Source organism: Solanum verrucosum, unplaced genomic scaffold (genome assembly GCF_900185275.1).
Source record: "Solanum verrucosum unplaced genomic scaffold, falcon-dt-bn FXZP01000206.1, whole genome shotgun sequence".
Classification (NCBI taxonomy): domain Eukaryota; kingdom Viridiplantae; phylum Streptophyta; class Magnoliopsida; order Solanales; family Solanaceae; genus Solanum; species Solanum verrucosum.
The window spans coordinates 1,529,472-1,544,019 of NW_026020104.1; the positions used below are offsets into that span (position 1 = coordinate 1,529,472).

The window sequence follows — 14,548 nt, forward strand, 5'->3', positions numbered from 1 at the left end:
TTTAATTTATGTGTTTGTACTAGAATGAGTTTATACATGTGTATATATAAATAAATTGTTTCTTCCTATGATTGGTCCAAAAATTAAAAAAAATATATGTGTACGTTATTGTGAGTTTTTTAAATTTGATGTTGTGGACAATATAAAAAAAAAATTGTATTTAGCAAAGTTACATTGTTAATTTTTTTTTTTCCTATATCGACTACTAATATATAAGTGGCAATAAGCACACATTTGGGCGTCAGATGTATATTTTAGCTATGTGCTTCACTACAAATTCAACTACTTGGCTTTTTGGTTGGAGCTTGATATTTTACGTTAAGGTCTATAGTTCAAACCTTATTGGCAACATTATTTATTATTTATTTTATTGTTCATTATTTTGCTCCTATGTTGTTATATTATTAGTTATTTTATTGTTTATTTTGCTCCTATGTTGTTATATTAATTATTTTTTACAAAGTTTAGGGCATTTTCCTTCTAAATTTTTATATAATTAATTTATTCCGCAAAAATATTTAGGATTTGAATGTACTTTTCTAAGAGTTTAGTTAAATTATTTAATTTGATTAATTTTTAAATTTAAGCTATGTAAAAAGTGAAAGCACAATAATTAACAACCTAAAAAATTGAAAAACATATTAAAATGTGATTAACTCTCGAAATTTCACATGTGCCACATAAATTGGGACAACATGAGTAACATATATTATTGGGAAACTTGCATAAATATACTATAATAAAAAAATATTTACCATTTATAGCAATAATATATTTTTTGCACTTGATCACTTTTAATACATATTATAAAAAACAATTTATTATTCACATATAATACAAATTTTATTGATGGATAATACATTTATCACACATTTTAATACACTTATAATACAATGTGTCAACTTCTTACCAAACAACCATAATATATTTTTTAAAACAGTTATAATACATATATATTGCATACTTAATTCACTTTTTATACATATTGCAGATTTAATATAGTATTGCTATAAATGGTAATAAATAAAAAGTATCGCTAAAATCAGTAATTATTTAGTAAAAGGCACCCATCCAAGTATTTTGTCCTATATTATTTAAAAAGTACTTTAAGAGTACTATACAACATAAAGTATTTAAAAACATATTAAAAATTTGATTAATTTTTGAAATTTCACATGTGCCACGTATAAATTGGGACATGGAAAATAACATATAATAGTTTAAAATTACGTACTTCAAATATATTAAAAATTGATTAACTCTCAAAATATCATATGTGCCACATATATTATTTAAAAACTACGTTTAAAATATTAGAAAAATAATTAACAACAAAATCATAAAATTAAAATAATATATATTGGGTCCGAACTTGTCCGAGCTTTTGTATCTAGTAGAGGTAATACGTGTTAACATGAACCTTTTCATCTGATTGTTTTTTCTTTATGCTCTATTTTTTTTAGTATATTATTTATCTTTATAGATTTTTTGATATTTAAGATAGTGTTACTTTTGTATTAAATGAAGGATTAAATGATTAGTGATCTTTTTACCGTACATATTTCTAAATGATTAGTGGCTGCCTCGTCTTGTGATGCCTACAATTGTGAAACATTAAGCATACTTATTCGTCATAATATATCGTTGTAATTATTTGAACAGACCCTTATACCTAATTTAATAGTGAATTATATGCATTCTACCATTGTTCAATATATTGAATATGTAAGCAAATACTTTATATGGATGTCTATCATATACCAAATATTAGTTTCTAAACATTACTCCATCACGCCCGACTAATTGGCTTGAATTAGATGCATGACACTTGGGGACAAGCTCTAAATACGATTTAAATATGTAATTTTGCTCAAAGGAACATTTGGTACTGGTTATGAAGCCATCCAGAAATACACGATACCTTTCAGGAGTTTCAAGTCATTTGTATCATAATTATCAATATCTAAGTCTATATAATAATTGTATTTTCTTCATAAATTGCATAGTGATGGTCAGCTCATCTCTTCTTCAACCGAACCTATCAAATACAACCAGTCACATTTTCATTAGCTTCATGTAATGTGTGGGTTTTGTTCCTAATTGATTACGCTAAAACAAAGATAGCAATCATCTCTTACCTAATACTTTCTTGTATACAATATTTTTGTATATGTCCTTGTCGTCGTATCTGGTTGTTCAGTCATAACTAATACTTTGGTCATTGAGATTCCCCTTGATAGTGATATATATAGTTGTCTATGGGAGAAAACTTGTTGCGAAAGATATAATCCAACAATAGGGATTGTTTGACCTTGAGATTTATTTGTCGTCATTGCAAAATATAGACGTATTGAAAATTGCTTCGAAATAAATTTAAAAGTATATCCTTCGTTCTCAGCGGTGATGATTGAATTCTTGGTATAAACACCTCTTTTGTAAGTGGGTCTTTGAGATTCATCAATTCGGACCATTGTAAAGACGAAATCACCCTTACCCAGTTGATGGATAATCAATTTGGTAACTATTTTTACCTTTTTATAATATCTAGCTAAAATCCCAATTCTTGGGGTGTGATTATGTGATTATGGGCTGATTTAGCTTATGGTTATTGCTAATTGTTAGTTTAAATGTTATTTAAAAGTGAGTTTAGTCATTAATTATGATTTAATTTAAGAATTGTAGTTGCAAATGCAGTTCTACCTTTGTGTTCTTGGCTTGCGAGAGGGAGAGGTTTTTGATTAATGGTTTGTGGGTATTGGGTTGACCTGGGTTCAGCTCGAGAGAGTGAATCCTAAACCAAATCCCACACATTCTGCTTAAGAGAGTGAATGTATTAAGGTGTGGGCTTCTCTTATTTTGCATGCTTGTTGATGTTCGAGAGAAATCAACTTGATTCGGGGTAAATTGTTCGAGAGAAAATTTACCTCCACTATAGCCTAGCCTACTCACTAATATCTAGCTATTTACTAATAGTTGCAATTATCCATATGTCTATATTGCCTATAATCAATCACATCCCAAAAACCCGTCTCATTATTGTTAATTCGTATTGTTTGTGACTGATGTTTGTAGTTGATAATCAAAACCAAAACCCTTATTTGACATTCGTGTCACCCCTTAATTTGAATGATGTCTTTATTCGATAATTTTTATTCATATGACTGATTTGACCACATTCTCACTTCCCAATTGAATCTGAAACACGTACCGCTCCCTGTGGGATTTGACCCCAACTCATTTAGTTAGGTTTTATACTGATTATTGATCATTAACGCTTATAATTGGATGAACTGTCTTTGAAACGTTATTAATCAGTGACCCCTTTAAATATATGACAGCTTGTAGTTTTTTTTACTTAGAAATTTCTACTAAAGGTCTCAGCCTAACTAACGGGTGAGCCTCTATCTTTGCGTCCTCTTGGTGCTAAATAATACTGATGAGTGGTAGATTTGCACTTATTTGAGGCCTATTTAGCTCAATAATTAGTGTCCTCAATGCCTAATTTTGTCCTATTCTAATAATATTTTGATGATTTACTATCGTGAAGGATAATGGACAAGGCAAGGATAAATGTTTGAAAGAATGGCCAAAAGTGTGAAAAAAAGTATAAAATTTACATTGATGATTGCCAAGAAAGAAAGGTGGATCGCCTAGTGAGCATGACCTCAGCCAAAGTGACAGTGTACAACACTTCTGTCTATCGAGACAAGTTGGTGAAATACAAAAGGAAAGGTGATTCTCCGAATGAGAAAGGCGACCTTGCTGACCATCGCCGAAAGCAACAGTGCAAGGAGGAAAATCAAAGCTCTAAAAGCGAATCAAGGTGGTACTCAGTGATTCATTGAATGTGAAAGATAGACTTAAATGAGTTCACCGACTGAGGTTCAAACACTTGAAGCCTAGAGCAAGAGAAGGAGACCTAAATCATGATTTGGCAATTTGCTGAATAAGCACGGCGAGCTCGACTAATGTCGCTCAAAGGGTAGAGTGTTGAGTTTTTGGGCCAAATTTTGGGAAACTATAAAGGAGAGAGAAAGAAGAGAGTTGCCTTTAGAGTGAGAAATTGTACTTTTGGGAGAAATACTTTACCTTGTGAAGAACACTTTATAGTTTGGGGGGTTTCAACTTTGCTATTGAATTTGACAAATTAAAGTTGAATCTAAAATGGGTTCGCTTGTAGTTGTTTAATTTTATATTACCCATAGCCGTTTTCATAGAAGGTATAATTTCTTTACTTATTGTGATGGATGGCTAAAACCCCAAGATCTAGGGGTGCAATTATAGGGTTGGGTGTTTATTTAATGTAGGGCGTATTATGTTATGCTCTATTTTTCTAGTGTTCATACATGAACTTGGGATAATTAGCATGGGGATAATTTATGGGTTAAGGTTGCAAACTTAATTTCTACTTATGATCTCTGGTTGATGCTCGAAAGAGATTGATTGGAGTGGGTAGTTAGTCCGCTACTAGCAATTTAGGTTAAATGTCTATAAGTTGCTTGAAAATAGAGGATATGGGTCGGATCTATTTGCCCTATTACTGCATCGAAAGAGAGAGTAGAGTAAGGTATTGGGTTTCTTAGATTGACATTTAGAATAGACCGAAAGGATATTCTATGCAAGGATGCTATGAGATCGAAAGAAGATTAGTGTCATTGAAGATGACCTAGCCTATTAATGAATGTTCATCACTATAGAGCAACATAATTACCCCCTATGTGACATTGATTTCCAATTCCTGCACCCCTAGATTGCTTGTTACTTCTTGAATTTTCCATAATTTTAGTTTAATTGTGACAATATATAACCCAATCTTTGCATTAAATTGGTGGAATCATCCACCCACTTATTTTTACTACTACAAATGAATGATTTTACAATCCAAATTTCTTGATAAAATTTCCTATGATATACCATTCCCTATGGGATTCGACTCCGACTCTTCTTTGGTATTTTTATTGAATACGACCGTTGTCCCTTTTGATTGATTGTAAAGAGGACATTTGAGCGTTAACAAAAATGGCACCGCTGCCGGGGAGTGGTGGTTAAGATTTTATTTGAGAAATTAGTTTGTAAATTTGTTTAGTTGTAGTAGATTGTTGTTTTATGTTATCCGCTGATATGTAGATATAATATAATGAGTGACCATGGTAGTGACGCTAATAATAACTATGGTCAAAACAAAAACATGGGTGATTTGAATGATATGCATGTGAATATTGTTCAAACCACAAAAGCTATCTGGATACCTCCTACAATCGGGAGGAATGTGTTTCACGTAATCGAACAATGCTATAATTTCCCCAACTAAGAGGAATGTTTGGGGGTTTCGCTCCTGAAGATCTCCACGAACACCTTAGGAATTTTGTGGAGGTATGTGGACCATTTGTGTTCAAGAACATCTCTCAAGAATCTGTGAGGTCGAGGTTATTCTCGTTCTCTTTGACGGGTGAAGCTTCAAAATGGTTGACAGAATTACCAAATGACTCTCACTTCTTGGGAAGAGTTGAAACTTGGTTTTTGTTCAAGAAACTACTTTTATGATGTCCAACACATGGTGTTTCTGATGATTTGCTGCTGCAATACTTCTATTGTTGCCTTGATTTAGTCAATAAAGGTGGCACTGATTAGTTAGTTCAAGGAGGATTAATGAGACAACCGTATGATATAGATGCTTTGTTGCTAGATGACATGACCAAAGTGAACCGAGTATGGCATACTAGAGAGAATCATTTCCCTACTCTACAACTGAGCATGAGTAAGGAACAAATCAAGAAGGACAATGAATAAGATGAGAACATTGTCAAAATGATGACCCAACTCGATTTATTGTTTAAACATGTCATGGGAGGTGGACTTAGATCGTTGAATGCGGTTGGAACTAATAGTGGGCACTACTCGGATGATGCAGAATTTGAGGCATTATATAATGAAAAAGTTCAATATTTGGGAAACCAAATAGGGGTTCTCACACCAATTATCAACGACATTGTGGGAACCAAGGTTGGAAGAAGGATCGAGATAATGGTCGGAGAAATTGGCGAGGTTGAAATTGGAGAGATAGGGAGGCTGACAAAGATCGATATGTTCCTCCCCATGATCATCAACGACCAAAAGACCCAACTGGGTCAAAAGGAAACTGAACTAAGGAAATGCTCACAAGGATCTTTAATAAGGTTGAAGGATTCGGCAAAATGTTGAAGGACTTGAAAAATGACTTCATCACATTATCTCAAACATTGACCTCTCATTCGGTATCTATCATGTAGCTGGAGACCTAATTGTGCCAGATCTCCACTCATCTCAATCTAAGGAAAAAGGGAACATTGCTTAGCACCATCCCAAATCCCAAAAATGAATGTTAAGGAAATGAGAACTATGTCGTGCCACGATGTTAAATAAGACACTTCTTAGGAGGTAGCCCAAGTCTTTACTTTTGTTTTTATTGCTTTCAATAGTGTGTGTTGTGAGTGCAGGTTGAGAAGAAGTTAAAAGGTTGAAGAATGGAACAATAGGCGACACCAAAACTAAAATGGTCAGATGCCTTTGTCGGGGCATCTACAGTGCCCAATATTTGATTTTTGACCTCCACACCACGCATTGTTACAAAATGAGAACGAGCATCGGGTTTCCAATTTGCATTGAATTCTCAAACCACACTAATATTGCACTCTGTTGGATCTGGAAAGATGAATCCCGTGTGCAACTCTTGTAGGCGATGCATAATGCATGGGAACTCCCTCTCTAATTGGACGTCATCAAGTATCACATCCGAGAAGTACTTGGCTTCGATGTGTGATTTATACCATTTTTTCCCCTCAGTTGTGACTGCCTTAGCCCCGTAACGTTGTCTCTTCCCTCGTGGGACTACGGGTGCTGGGGGAATGGTTGTGTCTGTCCTTACTCTCTTACGGCTGCTAAGCGCAACCACTTTGCCAGACCTTTGTGTGCTAGACATGATATCCTGCAATGAGATAATTACAATTTTAGGTAATGTGATCCAATCATGAAAAATTTACCCCCCACTTATTTTGAAGCACATATATCACAATCAACACGGTACTCAGACTTCCCAATGTTGTTTTCAGCATACTATTCACACACCCACTCAATTCAGCAAGTTTTTTTTTATAAAACTTTTGCCACTCAAGAATTCACAAATGCCCAAATTTTAACCCAAACATGCAATGGAACCCCTTTCACATTCCACCCCCAATACGCTAGACCAAGTTTCTAAACAAAGAACAATCAACTTCCACAAGAATTTCACCCGAATATCACATGATTACAAGCCCTAACCTCAACAATTTAACTCACATAAAGTAAATGGAGAGAAAAAAAAACATACATGTCGTGCTTAGAAGAAGGGAAATTGAAGAACTTGATAATGATCTTCCAACTTCGTGACATGGATTTGATTGAGGATGAGAGTTATGGTTAAAGGGAAGGTGTGTAATTCATGCTTATTTCTTGGAAGAATGGGGAAAACTGCTGATTTTAGGGGTTAAAAGGGAATGGGGGTTGGGTTTTACCATATAAGTCGGGTAAAACCCGACTGTTTAATGAAAAGGAAGAAAAACTTACCAGGTCCGTGACGTGGAGCTGTCGTAGACACCCCTTACACTCTCAGCTTTCACCACGTGGGAGGTCATGTGATTGGTGGAATCAGTCCGCGATGAGCTTAGGTCACGGACTCCACTGTTAGACCCTTCCCGTTGTCGTAATTCCCAGAACAAGGTCCGTGATGCGAAGCACTCACGGCCTTCCCTTGTACTTTCGAGCTTTTTATTTTGGCGACCCACACCATGCATTAACAAGTCCGCGACGCGGGTAAGTCGTGGACTCTACTATTTTTCACCCAATTTTTTTTCATACAAATTATAACTTTTAAAATAAATAAACAACCCTATGACTCCAAATAAACAAAACTAACCTATCAAAACAAAATACAAAGAAAATATCCTCTAGAGTACAAAGTCTCGGGTTGGCTCCCTAGTTGGGCCTGATTTAATGTCGCGGCACGACTCAGCTCCCCATCATTCATTGCTTAACTCTAAAATCTCTTCTTCTCGATCCACATCTTGTCCGAAGTAATTCTTCACCCTCTGACCATTCACTATGAATGTGGATTGTTTTCCTTCATTCCATAACTCCACAGCTCCGTGTTCTATCGTGTGCACCACTTCAAATAGTTCGCTCCATTTTGACTTCAACTTACCTGGAAACCACCGCAATCTAGAGCTAAACAACAATACCTTTTGACCAGGCTCAAAGAGTCGAGGCACAATATGCTTATCATGCCATCGTTTAGTCTTCTCCTTATAAAGCTTAGCATTTTCATCGGCATGGAGTCTAAATTCCTCCAATTCATGTAGCTGACCCATCCCTTTTCTCCCGTCTAGTTTCGAATCCAGATTCAACTTCTTCACTGCCCAGTAAGCCTGATGTTCTAATTCAATTGGAAGATGACACACTTTACCAAACACCAAGTGATAGGGAGAAGTCCCTATTGGTGTTTTATAGGCGGTCCTGTACGCCCATAATGCATCATCAAACTTAATTCATTGCCCAATCTTTCCTTTGGGCATTCACTATTTTCTGTAGAATCTGTTTCACCTCCCGATTTGATACTTCTACCTGGCCACTAGTTTGAGGGTGATACACAGTAGCTACCTTGTGCCTGACTCCATATTTAGCTAAGACATTCTTTACCAATTGATTTATGAAGTGTGTCCCTCCATCATTGATTATTGCTCTAGGAGTTCCAAACCGAGTAAAGATATGCTTCTTCAGAAACTTCAGCACCAATTTCGCATCATTAGTAGGCAAAGCTGCTGCCTCAACCCACTTGGACACATAGTCCACAACCACAAGTATATATTGATTTCCATCGGATGGAGAGAATGGTCCCATGAAGTTGATCCCCCATTCATCAAATATTTCAACCTCCAATATATTATGCAAAGGCATCTCATGTCGTCTGGAAATAGACCATATCCTCTGGCATTGATCACAACTTTTCACATACCCTGCAACATCTTTAAACAAAGTAGGCCAGAAAAAACCTGATTGGAGCACCTTATGTGCAATGTGCTCACCTCCATGATGACCCCTATATGAAGACAAGTGACAACTATCCATCACTTGTCTCATCTCAGATTCAGGCACACACCTCCTCATCATTTTGTCTGTCCCTTGTTTGAAAAGATAAGGTTCATCCCATATGTAGAACCGAGCATCATAAATCAGTCTCTTCTTTTGGTGTGTGGTTGCACCCGGTGGGAACAATCCGCTCACTAAATAATTAACAATATCTGCATACCATGGTAGTTCGGTCACCTCTAGCGCCAATAGTTGTTCATCAGGAAACTCTTCCCGGATCTGACCTTGCTCTCCCACATGTGACGAACTCTCCAATCTTGATAAGTGATCTGGTTTTCAGAACCTCTTCGATCCTTGATCTCTATGTCAAACTCTTGCAGCAATAGAATCCACCTAATTAATCGTGGCTTTGCATCCTTCTTATTGAACAGGTACCTGATAGCTGCATGGTCAGTATAAACAACAACTTTAGTCCCTACCAGGTAAGATCTAAATTTGTCAAAAGCATAGACCAAGGCTAGGATTTCTTTTTTGATCACTGTGTAGTTTGTTTGGGCTGCATCTAGTGTTTTGCTTGCATAATATATTGAGTGAAATACCTTTTCTTTCATTTGCCCTAACACTGCTCCTACAGCCACATCACTTGCGTCACACATCAGCTCAAAAGGAAGCTCCCAATTTGGGGAAGTCAGGATTGGAGCTTCTATTAACATTTTCTTCAAAGACTCAAAAGCTTGAATGTATTGCTAATAGAATACGAATTTCATCTCATTCTCTAGGAGACTGCACATGGGTCTTGCAGTCTTAGAGAAATCCTTGATGAATCTCCTGTAGAAACCATCATGACCCAAAAAACTTCTCACCCCTTTTACAGAGACTGGGGAGGTAGCTTTTCAATGGCTTCCACTTTGGCACGTTCAACTTCCATCCCTCTCTTTGAAACCTTATGGCCTAATACAATCCCTTCCTTCACTAGGAAATGACATTTTTCCTAGTTTAGGACGAGATTAGTCTCCTCGCATCTAGCCAGCACCCTATCCAAATTCTCTAGACACATGTCAAAAGACTCCCCAAAGACTGAGAAGTCATCCATGAATATCTCCACAAAATCTGCAACCATATCATGAAAAATAGCAATCATGCATCTTTGGAAGGTGGCTAGAGCATTGCATAGCCCAAACGACATTCCCTTGAAAGCATATGTCCCATACGGACTAGTAAATGTAGTTTTCTCCTGGTCCTCTGGTGGAATCACAATTTGGTTGTATCCTGAAAGCTATCCAGGAAACAATAATATTCTTGCCCAACTAACCTGTCCAACATCTGATCAATAAAAGGAACCGGGTAGTGATCCTTTCTGGTGGCCTTATTCAATTTTTTGTAATCCATGCATATTCGCCACCCTGTCACTATCCTGGTTGGAATCAACTCATTCTTTTCATTGGTGATCACTGTCATGCCTCCATTTTTAGGCACACAGTGAACCGGGCTGACCCACTTGCTGTCTGAAATTGGGTATACAATACCCAATCCAGCTATTTAATCACCTCTTTGCACACCATATCTTTCATCATTGGGTTTAGTCTGTGTTGAGGTTGTACACTTGACTTGTGGCCCTCTTCCATAAATATCATGTGCATGCAAAAAGCTGGGTTGATGCCATGTATGTCAGCCATTTGCCAGCCTATCGCCTTTTTCCTCTTCCTCAATATTTTTAGAGAGGCCTCAACCTACACTTCAGACAAAGCAGAAGAAAGGACTATAGGTAAAAAATCATTGACATCTAAGAATGTATACATGAGATGAGAGGGGAGAGCCTTTAACTCTAACTTTGGTGCTTCCTCAATTGATGGCTTGGGAGGTGGTCACAAGACTCTGTTTAATGGCTCCACAAACTTGCAAAGCATACTCACATTCGGGACATCTAGAACGTTAGCCAACTCCTGGGCTTCAACATATCCCTCAATGTCTTGCCCAATTAACACTTTATCTAAAGGGTCTAGGGCTTCAACATATTTAGTTGCCATTTCCTCATCAATGACTGTAATTGCTGACAGCTCCTCATATATTGCAGGCAACTTCATTGCCTTGTACACATCAAATACCTCTACCTTGTCATGAGCCCTCATTGTCAGTCTACCAGCCGCCACATCAATTAACACACCACCGATTGCTAGGAATGGGCGTCCCAAAATAAATGGAATCTCTGGCTCAAAATCCAAGATGACAAAGTCTATGGGGAAAATCACAGTTCCCACTTGGACTAAGATATCCTCAATAACACCATCTGGCCTTGCTACCGAACGGTCGGGTAACTGCAACATAATGGTTTTGGACTTGGGCCTTCCTAGTCCCAACTTGAGAAATATGGACGTAGGCATCAAGTTGATACTTGCACCCAAATCGCACAACCCTATTGCCTCAATGCACTTACCAATTTTTATATGCACAGTAAAACTGCCTGGATCTTTCAACTTAGTTGGGAGACTATTCTGGATCCTAGAACTGCACTCCTCAGTGAGTGTCACTGTTGCATACTCAGCCAATCTACTCTTGTTGGCTACCACACCTTTCACATATTTGGCATACTTAGGAATACCCTGAAACACATCAATCAAAGGCAAGTTAACATGTACTTGTTTGAGTAATTCAATAAACTTACCGAAACATTCCTCCTCCTTCTGCTTTTTGAATTTCTGTGGGAATGGAGGAGGTGGTTTTGCTTTTGGTTTCTCATTCACCCTTTGCTCACTTGGTTCCGCTTTATCTACCTGTTTTCCTTTTTCTTCAGCAGCTTTTGCCTTTGGTGTTAACTCCTCTAATGGATGACCACTACGAGTACTCACAACATTTACCTATTTTGGGTTTGGATCAGTGTTTTCAAGCAAACCCCCTTGTGGTCGGGAATTTTAGGCACTAGCAAACTGCCCAAACTGCTTCTCCAAATTCTGAGTCGCCAGTTGATTGTTTCGAACATCTACTGCCAATTTAGCTTTTGTCAGCCATGATTTGTTTTAGCACGTCCTCCACACTCATATCACCTTGCTTGGCAGCCTGCTAATTACCATGACCTTGCTGGTTTCCATGGCTTTGCTGATTGTACTGTTGTCCACTACCTTGTGCCCTGTACTGGCTTGTCCTTGGTGTTGGTTTTGATTACCACCCTATGAATAATTTGGGTGATTTTACCAGCTTAGGTTGTAGGTATTGCCATAGTTGTGGTGATTTCCTCCCGTTGAGCATTACCTACAAAATGAACAGATTCTGGGTTTGCTCTGCATACCTCAACATCGTGATCTCCACCTCCACATACTTCACACCAAGCTGGTGGTTGCTGCACCATATTAACTTGAGCTTACTGTTGTCCTAGTGATATGTTGCTGAAATGAGTAGTCATCATATTCTGCATTGCTGAAATATGTGTAATCAGAGCTGTCACTACATCCATTTCCAACATTCTAGCAGTCTTTTGTACGACCAGGTTAGCTCCTCCTCCATTCCACTCAAGATTACCTTGTGAAATTCTATTAAGCAATGTAAACAACTCAGCATATGTCTTCTTTAAAGCTTGTCCACCTGCAGCAGAATCAAGTAAAATTTTTGTGTTTGGTTCCAACCCTTCAATAAAGGTATGGACCAACACTTCGTTAGATTGATGATGATGTGGACAACTTAACAACATGGACTTAAACCTATCCCAAGCTTGGTACAAGTTTTCTCCTCCTTTCTGTCGGAAGCTTAATAATTCACTTCTCAGTTTGGATGTTTTCCCGGATGGGAAGAACCTTATCAAGAACTTTCGGGCAAGATCATCCCAAGATGTTATGGAATTTGCTGGCTCAGAGTTCAACCATCTTTTTGCTCCCCTAGCAGAGAAAAGGGAAATAAGGTAAGCCTCACATAATCAGAGTTCACTCCGGTTGGGGTGTATGTGTCACTGATCTCGAGGAAATTTTGAATATGCACTCGTGGGTCCTTATGAGATAGACTAGTGAACTGCCCGTTTGTGTGTAATAGTTGCACCATGTTCTGCTTCAATTTAAATCTCCCACCAGCTGCAGGTTTCTGAATACTTGAGGTAACATTGGTGCTTTGAGGGATTGCCACATCTCTCACTTTCATTTCTGCCATCCCTACAGGTGTGTCTTGATCCTCCCTTTCTTTTGAAGTTTATGTTTCACTAGCGACAAGTGGAACATGATATGTGAGTCTTCTTTGCCTTCTCCGGTAACGAACAAATCTCTCCGGTTCAGCTAGAAGCTCTACCAAGTCCTGGTCGTCTTCCAGTTGTCAACACTTGTAAAAATACTTTAGACACTCAAAATTTGATATCTGTCGATTTTAAAGTCCCCGGCAGCAGCGCCAAAAACTTGTTGCGTCCAAAAGCACACGCAAGAGCATGTGGTCACTCAAGTAGTACATCGACTCTTTCGAGCTGGATTATCGAACCCAAAGGACTTCAAATCAACAAATAATAACTTTATTGTATCTAAAATAAATTTACTTATGCGACAGACCATTTCAGGAATTTGTTTATATCTACTAAGTTGAACACTCTCAAAAATTAATTACTATAATTAAATAGTTTCAAACAAGGGAATTTCGCAATTTGGGAAAATATTCCAGGGTTGTAGCATATATCCTCATTATTAACTCACAAGGTTAATTTTACGATCATGATCTCCCGATCTCTAATCGCCTATCACCATTAGCAGCCTAACTACATGGTAGAGCGGGGATAAGCATAAACTAATGGCGGAGTATTAAGCTATCATCTTGTATATTAATCAAATGTGGCATATAGGTATAAGCCTATCCTATAAAGAAACACTCTAAGTTTTTCCCTAGAATGAACACGCTTCCCACATTCTTTGGTCTATCCCTCTATACGTCTTACGAGTTCAAGAGCGGACAATGAGTTTATTTTAATGTTGATCAATCATTAAAATAGTTAAACAGGAATGTAAGCATAAATCATATGAAAACCCATCTCATGCTAGAAACAAATATTATTACACCATCATCGTTGCTACAACTCTAGAATAAGGGAATTTAGCTACTTATAGAACAAAACATCATCCTATAAATATTCATAAAAGGGTTTACATGTCACGCCCCGAGCTACCCCCGAGACGTGGATATGGGACCTAGGACCACAAGTGATCCCAAGCTAACCCTGTTGGCATGATCATGAGCATACTAAAGATAATAAACTAATACGGAAGCTAAATCATAAATAAAATGAAAAGATAGGGAATACCCATATACTATAACTGAGATGAATGAAAACTTATAAGTTTAATATAAAGAAGATATTAACTTAATACTAAGCTGAATCTAACTATGTCTGAAATTAGCCTTTAAACTGACTAGAAATGTTGGGACATGCCCAAACTAGGTCTAGCAAAACTGAAACTAAAGACTAAAAGCGATAAAGATAAACATG

The 14,548-nt window shown here is 37.3% G+C and overlaps 1 protein-coding gene and 1 non-coding gene across 2 annotated transcripts; one reads left to right on the forward strand and one right to left on the reverse strand.

Annotated features, from left to right (window-relative positions):
- Positions 1-9,341: 9,341 nt before the first annotated feature.
- LOC125825111 (uncharacterized) lies at positions 9,342-12,445 on the reverse strand. The gene is made up of 6 exons (XM_049504455.1): positions 12,386-12,445; positions 12,168-12,266; positions 11,016-11,957; positions 10,650-10,832; positions 10,136-10,378; positions 9,342-9,848 (listed from the first exon to the last, which is right to left on the reverse strand). The coding sequence occupies exons 1-6, from the start codon at positions 12,443-12,445 to the stop codon at positions 9,342-9,344; spliced, it is 2,034 nt and encodes a 677-aa protein (XP_049360412.1).
- Positions 12,446-12,755: 310 nt separating this feature from the next.
- LOC125825138 (small nucleolar RNA R71) lies at positions 12,756-12,862 on the forward strand. The gene has a single exon (XR_007442836.1). It is a non-coding gene; the product is annotated as a small nucleolar RNA R71 (small nucleolar RNA).
- Positions 12,863-14,548: the final 1,686 nt, after the last annotated feature.

Coding starts and splice junctions, on each gene's coding strand:
- LOC125825111 (XM_049504455.1), bottom strand. CDS start 12,445: ATGGTGCAGCAACCACCAGCTTGGTGTGAAGTATGTGGAGGTGGAGAT. Junction 11,958..12,167: donor TGGAAACCAGCAAGGTCATG/GTAATTAGCAGG, acceptor AACCCAAAATAG/GTAAATGTTGTGAGTACTCG. Junction 10,379..10,649: donor AAGATATGGTGTGCAAAGAG/GTGATTAAATAG, acceptor TTTCCTGGATAG/CTTTCAGGATACAACCAAAT.